At 42.0% G+C, this 14570-nt stretch overlaps 1 protein-coding gene across 2 annotated transcripts in view; it reads right to left on the bottom strand.

Moving 5' to 3' along the window:
- crhr2.L (corticotropin releasing hormone receptor 2 L homeolog) overlaps positions 1–14570 on the bottom strand; it is a 191128-nt gene that overhangs the window by 79035 nt on the left and 97523 nt on the right. Inside the window, exon 1 of one of the 2 annotated variants that reach the window (XM_018266794.2) lies at positions 36–1715. The exons of the other annotated variant lie outside the window; for it this stretch is intronic. Coding sequence (XP_018122283.1) covers positions 36–153 — 118 coding nt within the window. The 5' untranslated portion in view covers positions 154–1715. Of the gene's footprint in view, positions 1–35; positions 1716–14570 lie in introns of those variants that run through there. 2 annotated transcript variants of the gene reach the window in all.

Below are 14570 nucleotides of genomic sequence, written 5' to 3'. Positions count from 1 at the left end.
CATATGGAATCCTCTGTCTCCTCTTCCAGTCCTACCTTCAAAGCCAAACAAAGAGGAGGACTCAGAGTGCAAAAAACTGTCCTGAAAAGCATCCAAAAGGCTGCAGTTGGCATCAAATTCATCTATGATAATCTCAAAGATGGTGCTGTCCATTGTCAAGCTGTGGGGTCAGTGTCTGATGGGCACCTGGATGTGGCAGAGACAAGGAGCTGCAGAGAAGCTTTGGTAGTTGCAGCTGGTATGAAAGTAATGCTGGTACTTGGAGCTGGAAACGGGTACCCTGAGTTATCCCTAGAGGATGCTACTGACCCTGAAGACTGGCACTACTGACTTCCACTGGCAATAGGAGCTGGCATTCATGCCTGGCACTGAGTGCTGCAGTTAAAGCTAGTAGTGGGAGCTGGCACTACACACTGGCATTAGAGGCTGCTGCAATGTCTGATACTGTGAGGCTGCACTAAATGCTGCTAAGAGGGGCTGGCACTACAGACTGCCACTATAGACTGGCACTACAAACTGGCACTTTAGACTGGCACTACAGACTGGCACTACAAACTGGCACTACAAACTGGCACTATAGACTGACACTATAGACTGGCACTACAGACTGACACTATAGACTGGCAGTTTAGACTGGCACTACAGGCTGGCACTACAGACTGGCAGTTTAGACTGGCACTACAGGCTGACACTACAGACTGGCAGTTAGTAGGGGCTGCGATGAATGGCCGGTGCAGGGAGCTGCAGTTACAGTGTTAATCCCAAACGCTGGCACTGCGATCTCATACTGGGATTTATCATGTGCTCCGTGGCCCCGCCCACCTGTGTGTAAGTCTCGCACCGGCAGCCAATCACAGTCACGCTGGCGCTGCACCGTGCGGGGAGACTGGGAACAACCGGGGATACGGAGAGACACGGGGAGACTGGGCTCCGGTACTGCAGGCAGACCCCACGTGCGACAAAACGGACCGGAAGGGCTATTAACCCATTCGGTGCCGGGTATGATCCCTTATGTACTGGAGCTGCACGAGTGGGGGAGTCAGTGCTCGGGGAATGGCACTTACTATAGCTGCCAACTAATGGAACTACTCTCAGTTACTGTAGTAGCTACATGTGCCACTGTCATGCAACACACACTGGAGATAGACCTGACACAGACACACACAGAGGTGTAACTTGAACAAAATTACTGCACATCACTGAAGACCACACAGCGCTAAAAAAGGTCACACACACACACACACGTGGCAGGGGCCTATAGAATATTAAAACAATACATTGTTGGCTAGGGATTTAAAAAACACATATTAGTCTTCAGCAGAATTCAACTCATGTCTTCAGGACTTGGCCTCCTTTAGTGACTTTGGATCTCTTTACCACTTCGGGACTTCAATTTCAGCTGTTTTTGTCAATTCAGGTCAATTCAGAAGCAGCACGACTTCAGCGCTGTCAAAGGGGACCCGGCTGTGCTGCACTTTTCTAAATAGCCCTCTTCAGACGCAGGCCCGGTACAGCAGTACCTGTGCCCCCTTGATGGCAGCCCTGCTGGGCCCCACATCAAATTGATTTCACGGCCTCCAACATATCCAGAGGTTGTCCTGTTTTACCAATATATGTTGAAATTGCTCATTAATAAGGGCCTCATGGGGCCCATATACATCCTGGGCCCTCCGCCAGCCGCAGAGTCTGTTTTCTCTGTAGTTACACCCCTGGACACACTGGCACTGACAGAGACAGCCTCACAGATAGACTCAATCACAGACACACTGGCACAGACTCACTGACACACTCACACAGACAGACTCACTCACAGACACACTGGCACATATTCACTGGCGCAGACACACTGGCACAGACAGACTCACAGACACACTGGCACATATTCACTGGCACAGACACTCACAGTCAGACACACTGGCACAGACAGACACACTGACACAGACAGACTCACAGATAGACTCACTCACAGACACACTAGCACAGACACACTGACACAGACACACTGACACACACACTCACAGTCAGACACACTGGCACAGACAGACTCAGACAGACACATTGGCACAAACACACTGGTACAGACAGACTCAAAGACACTGGCACAGACACTCACAGTCAGACACACTGGCACAGACACACTGACACAGACAGACACACTGGCACAGACCCATTCACAAACAGTCAGCAAGAGAGAAAGATTATACAGACACTGCCATACACATTGTACTGGCACTAGGGATGGGCGAATTTGACCCGCTTAGTTTTGCCAAAAATTCAACGCCAGCGAAATGTCGCTGACGCCCATTAAAGTCTATGGGAGAAATTTTTTTGATGCGCGTCTTTTATTTTGATGCACAATGCCATACAAGTCTATGGGCGTCATTTTTTCGGCGAAACAAGGACGAAGAAATTCGCCCATCCCTAACTGGCACCCATATATAGGGGAATGCAGATAGTGAGGAGAGATCATTGATAGACCGATTGAGGCAGAAAGATGGGAAGATGCCGATAGGCAGCCAAAAAAGTTATTACATATAACCTGTAAGAAGATATACACACACATCCCATAGATAAATAGCAGAGATTTGTGGATTGACAAATACAGACAAGGGCACATAGAGATAGATAGATGATTTATAGATAGGATTCATAGCTAGATAAATAGATAGAGATGGATAGATAGACAGATAGACAGATAGATAGATAGATAGATAGATAGCGATAGATAGATAGATAGATGATTGATTGATAGGTCTGATACATCTTGATAGATTCATAACTACAGAGAAAGACTGATATATATATATATATATATATATAAGCCCAAATTTGAAAGCACTCACAGCAGATTTCATCAGTGTATAAAAAGGTTTATTCACCGCTCACATCGTGGTTAGCACCCAGCTGTGATACGTTATTTGGTGAGTGCCGTTATATGTGGAATTATATATATATATATATATATATATATATATATATATATATATATATAAAGCAAAAAGAACTGCACTCACAGGACTTTAGAAGGTGCAAAATCAAAAAATGATGTTTATTTCAACGTTTCGGCTAATCACTTAAGCCGTCATCAGGAAGTCTATATATATATATATATATATATATATATATATATATATATATACACAGGAAGTATATATATATATATATTCATTTCTGGGACAGATTGATAAATTGTTTGATTGATAGATAGATAGATAGATAGATAGATAGATAGATAGATAGATGATATATAGCTATAGATAGATAATGGATAGATTCATAGCTAGATAGACAGATACATGTTAGATTGATAGATAATAGATAGTTGAACGATACATAGATGACAACAGAAAGATAATAAACAGATAGATAGACACTGCTTTCAATCACTTATACACTTGCAAATAACTTTAAAACCATTGAAAATCTTTAGTGTTAAATGTATATTGGAAAGTTGTGATGTAGCTCTTTATAGTCTTTGCCCACGTAAAAACGAGATCTATTTAGTTGGTTGGTTTCTACCATCCCTGCGGGGCACATGTTACGGGGCATCTGAAGCAATGGCGGGTGCAGGGAGAGCCTGGCAGGGCCAATGTTCTGCTTCGATTGGTATCTCTGTGTAGGGCAGAGGGAATATCTCAGTTTGACTTATATTTGTATTGGACTTGCCTGCAGCAGTGCACACATATAAATTGATTTATTCAGTAGCTTTTTTATTGTAAATTTGCTTCACACGCTCATACATGGCCAATCAGATGCCTACCTTCAGTGTTCTGTCTGGATTGCACTGGTTGCTGATTGGTTGCACCATGTTATTACATAAGCACCTTATTTTGTAATTATTATTGGAGAGAGATATTGGAACAGTATGTATAATGTGGTACCCTCAGTATAAAGGACTGGGTGAAGCCATTCTTTTTCAAACTCTGTAAAGAGGAACTTGGTTCTTTTTTATTAGTCCTCATATGAAAGGTCATTAGTCATTATAAATTTCATAGAACAAAATACTGGTGAGATAAGAGTGCCAGTTAAACAGGATTCTACTATGGGAATCTAACACTGCACCATAAGAATACAGCAGAAATACACTGCAGGAAATGACTACAAATATGGATAGTTGCTAAGGTTAAGAGACAAAGGAGGAAGGAGATCCCTGCCCTATAGAGCTTACAATCTGTTATACAGATAGATTGAATCTCAGCTACCATAAAGCAGGGCAGGACTGCTGCTTCCATTGGCGATCAGATAGGATCTGTGCAGCCACTGGAACAGAATGCTCTGTTATACAGATAGCTAGAATCTCAGCTGCCATAAAGCAGGACAGGACTGCTGCTTCCAATGGTGATCAGATAGGATCTGTGCAGCCACTGGGACAGAATGCTCTGTTATACAGATAGCTAGAATCTCAGCTGCCATAAAGCAGGACAGGACTGCTGCTTCCAATGGGGATCTGATAGGATCTGTGCAGCCACTGGAACAGAATGCTCTGTTATACAGATAGCTAGAATCTCAGCTGCCATAAAGCAGGACAGGACTGTTGCTTACAATGGGGATCAGATAGGATCTGTGCAGCCACTGGGACAGAATGCTCTGTTATACAGATAGCTAGAATCTCAGCCATAAAGCAGGACAGGACTGTTGCTTACAATGGGGATCAGATAGGATCTGTGCAGCCACTGGAACAGAATGCTCTGTTATACAGATAGCTAGAATCTCAGCTGCCATAAGGCAGGACAGGACTGTTGCTTACAATGGGGATCAGATAGGATCTGTGCAGCCACTGGGACAGAATGCTCTGTTATACAGATAGCTAGAATCTCAGCCATAAAGCAGGACAGGACTGCTGCTTACAATGGGGATCAGATAGGATCTGTGCAGCCACTGGGACAGAATGCTCTGTTATACAGATAGCTAGAATCTCAGCTGCCATAAAGCAGTACAGGGGTGCTGTAGTGATGGACAAAACATTTCCACTTGGTTTCACCACAAAATGAGCCTATTGCTGTTTTTTTTATTTTATTTGGAAAAACTGGACCAATTTTCTGCAGTTTGGAGAGAAGGGAAGAGATAACGCCAGATAGTAAGAGAATTTCAACTCCCCAATTGAAGCATAATATTGTATCAGTTGTTTGCTATCATCACTTCTCTCTGTTACTAAACATTACAGACTGTCATGCGAGACAGATAATACGTTTTTATAATAGAGCCCCTTTAACTAATTTTATTCTATAATACAGGTAAAGTCTCCATTACAGGATCCACCTTCCATAGACACCATTATAATCACATTTTTAAAAAGAATTCCCTTTTTCTCTGTAATAATAAAAACAGCACCTTGTGCTTGATCCCAACTAATATATAATTAATCCTTATCGGAGGCAAAACAATCATCTTGGCTTTAATATTAAAATGATTTTCTAGCAGACTTAAGGTTTGGTGATCTAAATAACGTAAAGATCCTTTATCCAGAAAACCCCAGGCCCTGAGCATTCTGGATAACAGGTCCCATACATGTATACCAAACAGCGAGTACTCTGCATGCCTGTATGTATATATATATATATATATATATATATATATATATATATATATATACACACAGTATATTCCTTACTTCTCAATTTGACACAGCTCGGCATAACATTTGATCTCCTGTTTATCAGATCCCGAGAAGTCTCTAGCTGGATCTGTGAGTTCTTTAGGCAAAGCAGGAGGTTTATAGCTGCTCCGTGTTAGATGCACAGCAAGGGAAATTAATAGCAATAAGTCCTGCTAGTCATTGCCACATACAATCACATATAGATCGGTCCTTGAGCTCCACGGTAAGTGATTGCGCCTCTGTGAGGCAGTCAGAATGCATTAGGCACAAAACAGATTGTCCTGCCAGTGGCGCATATTATGCAGCTTCCCCCTTATATACAGAGGAACGAAGTATGTTAACTATAATCCAGACTGATTGCTCTGTACTGAACATGTGCTCTGTCTATCTCCTCATACTATCCTAATGATAATAGGACCACTGTATATACTGATATTTTGTTGCTGAATTGTGCTTAGTACAGGGGAATACCTATGTTGCCATAGTTTTATGGGATCTCTCTGTACAGACTATGTGCAAACTTAGGGGACTGTTCCTGCTGAATTGTGCTTAGTACAGGGAATACCTATGCTGCATAGTTTTATGGGATCTCTCTGTACAGACTATGAGAAAACTTAGGGGACTGTTCCTGCTGAATTGTGCTTAGTACAGGGGAATACCTATGCAGCCATAGTTTTATGATATCTTTCCGTACAGACTATGAGTAAACTTAGGGACTGTTCCTGCTGAATTGTGCTTAGTACAGAGGAATACCTATGCCACCATAATTTTATGGTATCTGTAGACTATGAGCAAAGTTAGGGGACTGTTCCTGCTGAATTTAGCTTAGTACAGGGAATACCTATGCTGCCATAGTTTTATGGAATCTCTCTGTACAGACTATGAGCAAACTTAGGTGGCTGTTCCTGCTGAATTGTGCTTAGTACAGTGGAATACCTATGCTGCCATAGTTTTATGGAATCTCTCTGTACAGACTATGAGCAAACTTAGGTGGCTGTTCCTGCTGAATTGTGCTTAGTACAGGGGAATACCTATGCTGCCATAGTTTTATGGAATCTCTCTGTACAGACTATGAGCAAACTTAGGGGCTGTTCCTTCTGAATTGTGCTTAGTACAGGGGAATACCTATGCTGCCATAGTTTTATGGGATCTCTCTGTACAGACTATGAGCAAAGTTAGGGGACTGTTCCTGCTGAATTGTGCTTAGTACAGGGGAATACCTATGCTGCCATAGTTTTATGGGATCTCTCTGTACAGACTATGAGCAAACTTAGGGGCTGTTCCTTCTGAATTGTGCTTAGTACAGGGAATACCTATGCTGCCATAGTTTTATGGAATCTCTCTGTACAGACTATGAGCAAACTTAGGTGGCTGTTCCTGCTGAATTGTGCTTAGTACAGTGGAATACCTATGCTGCCATAGTTTTATGGGATCTCTCTGTACAGACTATGAGCAAACTTAGGGGCTGTTCCTGCTGAATTGTGCTTAGTACAGGGAATACCTATGCTGCCATAGTTTTATGGGATCTCTCTGTACAGACTATGAGCAAACTTAGGGACTGTTCCTGCTGAATTGTGCTTAGTACAGGGGAATACCTATGCTGCCATAGTTTTATGGGATCTCTCTGTACAGACTATGAGCAAACTTAGGGGACTGTTCCTGCTGAACTGTGCTAAGTACAGGGGATACCTATGCTGCCATAGTTTTATGATATCTCTGTGTACCAGCCTTTTCCATTAGGAAATGCTACAACTTATCGTGCCTCTATGGACATAAAATGACACCATGTGACCTACACATTACAGAAGGGAGATGGGCGGTGTCAAAGAAATAATTGCGTGAAGTTGTATGTAACATGTAGTTATCCAGACTGCTTGTGTTTTGTGGTTTTCCAGATAAGGGGCCTTTCTGTAATTTGGATCCCTGTACCACATATCTACTAAAAATTCATGTAAACATTAAATAAACCCAATAGGGTGGTTTTGCCTCCAATAAGGATTAATTATATTTTAGTTGAGATCAAGTTCAGATACTGCTATATTACTACAGAGAAAGAATATTTTTTTTAAAAAAAAGTAATTATTTTCAAGTGGAGTCTACGGGAGACGGCCCTCTGTAATTCGTAACTTTCTGGATATCGGGTTTCTGGATAATGGATGCCATACCTGTCCCTTCGTGCCTTTTTCCTCAGACAAATTAAAAGGAAAATAATAAAAAGTATGTTAATGACGTTTTATGATGTTGTTTTTCAGCAGCTAACCTGGGTAGCTGTGCTTCTTGTGCTCTCGGCAGGCTTGGGACAGTATACATGGAAACAAACTTGTGTGACATCATTATGATTTTACACTTTTTATGCAAAGTGCACAAAATGGGCTCAAATTGCAATGCTATTCCCCTTAATTTGCTTCGCCCTCCTATTTGCAGGCATCAGCCATTCCAAGAGCCGGGCATGTGCATATGAGATTCTACCTGCGTGCCCACAGCTTGTGCGTCATACGCCTGCAACTCTATACTTACTCCTCTCAAGGCTTTCATTCTGTGCCCATTAGCTTACCTATCTAATAAGCCCTCTGCTAGTTCCACACTTATCCCGGCTGGGCAGGTATTTGCCAGGTATTGTTGCCCGGTACAGACAGTACATAGAATGCAGCATTGTTAGTAAAGCAGTGACTACGTGCCGGATATGAGTCGGCATCAGATGTTCACACACTGTATCATTATCAGAGCCAGCGAGTTCCCGCAGTCAGCGCTCTGCAGCAGCTCAAACCTTCGGGGATCTGGCTAATAGCTGTTCCGCAATAAGGAACATGATCTGCTGTCCCTGACAATTTTATTTGACAACTTTGATTTATCATTTGCGCCCACGGCCACGGGCTTATTCCGTGGTAAATATTATCACGGAAAAATAAAAAAGAAGCAAGGCTCTCGTCTGTGTCTGGTCTACAACTTCTGTAGCGTGGCTGGGGGCCTTGGGCAAAGCAGGGGTTGTGTTTTAATAATATACAAGGTGGGTATTATACGCTGGTAGAGAATCAACCTGTTGGCAGGAGGAGTATGGCATGAAATGTGTGTGCCAGCTGGTGCTGAAAAGTGCAGGGGATTCTGCCAGGGATGCGGCACGGGCACGCACCAGGACACGCCCCCCTAAACGATCGCTACTGATTTGGAACATGAGTAAAGGTTCTTAAAGGGGAGCGGACGGCTCATCTGGGGATAGGGCGATAGTGAATCTTGAAGGGGAATAGCAGAGTATGTTTGATTGTAAGAGTTGTGTTTCTTATTGCATATATATATATTGTGAAGTTTGGGGGAATCACAGCGGGATTGTTAGCATAAATGCAGGCCACTCCAAGGTGAAAAGAAAAACAGTCAGTTTATTTTGAACACAAAGAGCTTCCAGCAGCAGTCAAAATGTAACAGAAAGAAAACAGCTTCATTCAGCAACATAAAGTCCAGCAATAAACAAAATAGCTTACGTCAGCGTTTTTACGTTTTCAGTACCCCAAGGTACTATCCAGGCTTGGTCTGTGGGGACAGGGCTGATCCTATCAAATGTGGGGCCTAATTGGGACCATGTTGGCGGGGCCCCTAGACAAAGTGTTGCTGGCTACTGACACATCAAGTATTTAGGAAAATAAGGGCATACAGGCACAAAATAGAAAGGAAAGGGGCAGACAAGGTAAGAGAGTAAGAGGGATGAAATAGGGGCACATAATAGGGGCACACAGGGTAAGAGAGAGAGGGAGGAAATAGGAGAGTGGACTGGGTCAATTAGTTTGGGGCAGGCTGGGCCGATTCAGCTTGGGAGCAGGCTTGGTTGGATTGGGGGCAGGCAGGGCCTATCAAGGTTGGAGGAAAGCTGGGCCTATGAGAGTTGGGGGCAGGCTAGACCTATGGAGTTGGGGGATAGGCTGGCTTATCAGAGTTGGGGGTGGGCTGGACCTATGGATTTGGGGATGGGCTGGACTCTCAAAGTTGGGGGCAGGCCAGGCAGCATCATGTGCTGAGGGAAATATTATCTGTGCTGCCCTGTGGTGCGGGGCCCCCAGAGGTGCGGGGCCCTATTGGGCCCAATTGGTCCAATAGGCCTAAGGCCGGCCCTGTGTGGGGAAAACACCAGGAAAAAAACCACCTGGCTATCAGGCCCCACAGGTCTCTGAAAATACAGCCATTCCAACCCAACAGCCCAGCCCTCCTGTGCAGCTCCTTCTTTCACACCCTCCACACCTGCTGCTGACTCCCTTAAACACCCCTTGGCTGTCCAGCCCACCTTCTGGCTGGTTAACCCTCTGGTGTTTCTTAAAGGGAACATTCTTAAAAGGATGGCTCAGAACCTAAAAACCAGGGATACATATCTGCCATCCACTATAAATCCCGTCCGACTTGTACAATATATACAAAAACAAAAATGCAGCTCATCCATGTATTGCAATTAAAATCAGTCTGGTGCATAGGGTTGCCACCTGTCCGGTTTTGAACCGGACAGCCCGGTATTTTGAAGGGCTGCCCGGTTCAATGCTTCCTGCCCGGTTTTCCAAATAAGGAAAACCGGGCGGGATTAGCTTGATTGACGCCGCGATCGGCCAATCGGCGATCGCGACGTCATAGCTCCGCCCACTGACGTCACGGGAACGCCCACTGACGTCACGGGAACGCCCACTGACGTCACGGGACCACCCCCTGTCCGGCTGGAGCCACAGGGAAAGGTGGCAACCCTACTGGTGCATATATATATATAATACACAAAAGCCATGAATATCTTGTAAATTATATCCTTATAAACTTTGAGTAGTGATGTCATCAGTTATAAACGGTGACTACTGATGTCATTTCTGTCAGATGACTCACTAAAATTTGTGTATTATAATTAATAAAGTACCCCCAGTTGTAAAATATGAGGATATTATAAGTTACCTCGAAGTTCCATGACCTGTATAAAAACACTCGGCCTTCGGCCTCGTGTTTTTATAGGGTCATGAAACTCCTCGGTAACTTATAATATCCTTATATTTTACAAGAGGGGGTACTTTATTCACTATATATATATATATATATATATATATATATATATATATATATATATATATATATATATATATCTATATATATATATATATATATATATATATATACAGAAATGCTTTGGGTGTCCGCACTCGATCTCCAGTAGAGCAGAGGTGCACGATCAATGTTCATAATATGCAGTAGTAATGGATCAGCACACTCATTGTAGAAGTGAATAAAGTGTTTTTATTGGTAACACAGCATTGTTATCCGACGTTTCGGTCCCACCTTGAGAAAGGTCCCCAGGTGGGACCGAAACATCGGATAACAATGCTGTGTTACCAATAAAAACACTTTATTCACTTCTACAATGAGTGTGCTGATCCATTACTACTTTGGGGGAGTCGGCACTCTCGTCACTAGGTTCAACTTGCCTGGGTGCAGTGTCTAAAATTTTTGAAATAATTATTCAGTAAAGAAGGTCCGCACTCTCAGGACTTAAACATTAAATAATTTTTTATTAACAAAAGACATTATTTAATTTTTAAGTCCTGAGAGTGCGGACCTTCTTTACTATATATATATATTTAATTTTGACATTTACTGTATTATTACCCATAGGTTACACAGGATAATTAATGTTTTTCCTGTTAACATGTAAAGTTCTTTTAGCAGTCACCAGTGAGTTCTGTGACCTTTATAAAATGACTCAGCCTGAAGCAGTGTGCTGTTATATGGTTGCAGAACTTCTAGGTGACTTCTAATATCTTTATAATTTACAGTATGGGGTACATTATCCCTTATAATACATGAGTGATACTCAGAGTTCCCTGTATAACTCAGCCTGCAGCCTTGTGCCTTTATATGGTCACAGAACAACCCCTCGGTGACTTCTAATATCCTTATCATTTACAGTAGGGGGTACATTATCCCTTATAATACATGAGTGATACTCAGAGTTCCCTGTATAACTCAGCCTGCAGCCTTGTGCCTTTATATGGTCACAGAACCCCTCAGTGACTTCTAATATCCTTATCATTTACAGTAGGGGGTACATTATCCCTTATAATACATGAGTGATACTCAGAGTTCCCTGTATAACTCAGCCTGCAGCCTTGTGCCTTTATATGGTCACAGAACCCCTCAGTGACTTCTAATATCCTTATCATTTACAGTAGGGGGTACATTATCCCTTATAATACATGAGTGATACTCAGAGTTCCCTGTATAACTCAGCCTGCAGCCTTGTGCCTTTATATGGTCACAGAACACCTCAGTGACTTCTAATATCCTTATCATTTTCAGTATGGGGTACATTATCCCTTATAATACACGAGTGATACTCAGAGTTCCCTGTATAACTCAGTCTGTAGCCTTGTGCCTTTATATGGTCACAGAACAACCCCTCAGTGACTTCTAATATCCTTATCATTTACAGTAGGGGGTACATTATCCCTTATAATACACGAGTGATACTCAGAGTTCCCTGTATAACTCAGCCTGCAGCCTTGTGCCTTGATATGGTCACAGAACAACCCCTCAGTGACTTCTAATATCCTTATCATTTACAGTAGGGGGTACATTATCCGGGGGTCCAGTTCAGTTGAAGGATTTGTATGAGCCTGAATCTTATGAAAAAGCTTTGTTGTTCGTCCCCATCACAAACTGAATCCTAAATCCATCTATTGAAAGGTTATATTCCAGTATTCCCTTAGTGACTATTGCCGGGGTATTAACCACCGTCAGGCAGATTGTTTGCAGAAGATAAATGTTCCATTTTTGCATGAAATGATTTGTTTTTCATTTCGGCCGGTAGGATTGATTCTGCTTATCTCTTCCACGATTGCTTAACTAAATACCTGATCTTGCGGGGGCGGCAGTTTTATGTGCTTGGGTTTTTCATTGCTCTTAGAAATATAAAATAAAGGTGGAAACCTGAGGAATGGCGACCCCCCCCTTTCCAGAAGCTGACAAACAGGCAGAGGTGGGGAATTCCCATGGATCTAAAGACTATGCAAATACAGACTGGGGGTCATTTATCAACGCTGGGCAAATTTGCCCGTGGGCAGTAACCCATGGCAACCAATAAAAATGCTGCATTCATTGTTCTACATGCAGTTGGCTTTAAAAAGCTAATCACTGATTGGTTGCTATAGGTAACTGCCCAAAATAATTACTACCTGTATTCCCCCTCTGCCTGCATCATTTCCTGTTACAGTCATGGGATCCATACTCCGGAAACCCATTATCCAGAAAGCTCAGAATTACAGGAAGGCCATCTTCCATATATACCTTGTACTTGATTCCAACTAAAACATAATTCCAACTAAGATATAATTCATCCTTATTGTATGTGAAAAAAATCTATTTGAGTTTATTTAATATCTAAATGATTTTTAAGTAGACCTTGGGGGTGATTATTTAAAATCCAAATAGAAAAACTTGAATAATTCGAGTTTTTTTTAGTATAAAATCTGAATTTTCAGTGGAAACTTTTTGGGAAATATTAAAGCCCGATGCTGCAAAAAGTGTGAATCCGAAAAATCTGGCATCTCAGACCTGCCGAGGTTGTATATAAGTCAATGGGAGAGGTCCATATACTATTTGGAAATTTCTGTGATCTGCGCTGGAATTAGCCAGAACATCCGACTATTTCGACTTTTTGGGCCAAAATCCTAAAAATTCGGACTTTCCGGGAAAAATTGTAAGTTTCGGGAAAAAACTCTGAAAAAATCATACGATTCGGGGTTTTCGCTAGTTATTATCGAGTTTGTCCCAGATCCAATTAAAACGTGCTTTTTTAATAATAAATAAGGTCAGATTGTGGATTCAAGTTTGGTCGGACTTTTTTTCTTTTTAATAATCTGAATTTTTTTTGATATATAACCCCTTTAATGTATGGAGATCCAAATTATTAAAAGATCCATTATCTGGAAAAGCCCAGGTTTCTGGATAAGATGTCCCATATCTGTGTCTATATAGTGCTGACATATTCTGCTGCACCTTACACTGATTATACACCATTCCATTAGTCCCTGCCCCAGTGGAGCTTACAGTCTAAGGGCCTTTCTTTTCTGTTTGTACTTAAGTAGTGTTCTGGCTATTATGTTACACATCCAGTCACTCCAGCCTTTATACATCACATTTTTGCCTAACTAACTATATTAGAATTTTTTTTTATTTTGCACAGCCTATCTATTTACCCAGTTTTTATTTTTATACTGAACTGTTCCTTTAAGAACTTCTACATCTCCCCTAGGAATGCTGCTAGCTCTCTGCATACGATATTAACTGCACCTTTTTAATACTCACTGATCCAATTAATACAGCCTCCTCACCTTCAAAGCCTGGTTATTCCAGAATCAGAAGATCCAAAACTCACATGGGTCATTTGCAGCCATTTCCCTAGGGAATATGTTTCATATATTGCTTTTGCCATAAACTAAATGCACCTGTTACTCTTCTTCATCCCAAGGCACTGGCTTTATATATCACACACTGAAGCCAATTGTAAACCATCACCTTTCTTTTGTGCAATGTCCAACAGTGCTTCGGAGGAGATCAATACTTATTACAAGGACAGAAATGGTCAATTGTTCGGGGCAATTACAAGAGGAGATGCCCGATGCATTTATAGTACATTTAACTGTTGCTGAGCCTTGCCGATAGTTAGAGTTATCTCAAAGCAGGATTATCATAGGGTTATACTAAAGATGTTTATTTATGCAAACAACATTAGAGAAGGAAACTCATTCAAAGGTGTTTCCATAGAGGAAAAAGTGGTTACCCCCCTGCTTGGTTACAATTATCTTGTCCTTATATCTGCTTGGTGGCACCTGACTAGATTTAACATATAGGTTTGACCTTTACAGCTTTAAGAAAATATGGCTGGATTTATTATTTGGACCTTGTATTGTTCAATAAAAAACACACAATATTTAGCTGGGGGGAAAAAAGCATGCACCCTGAG

This window comes from Xenopus laevis, chromosome 6L, assembly GCF_017654675.1.
Source record: "Xenopus laevis strain J_2021 chromosome 6L, Xenopus_laevis_v10.1, whole genome shotgun sequence".
Lineage (NCBI taxonomy): Eukaryota > Metazoa > Chordata > Amphibia > Anura > Pipidae > Xenopus > Xenopus laevis.
This window is presented reverse-complemented; position numbering and strand designations above follow the sequence as displayed.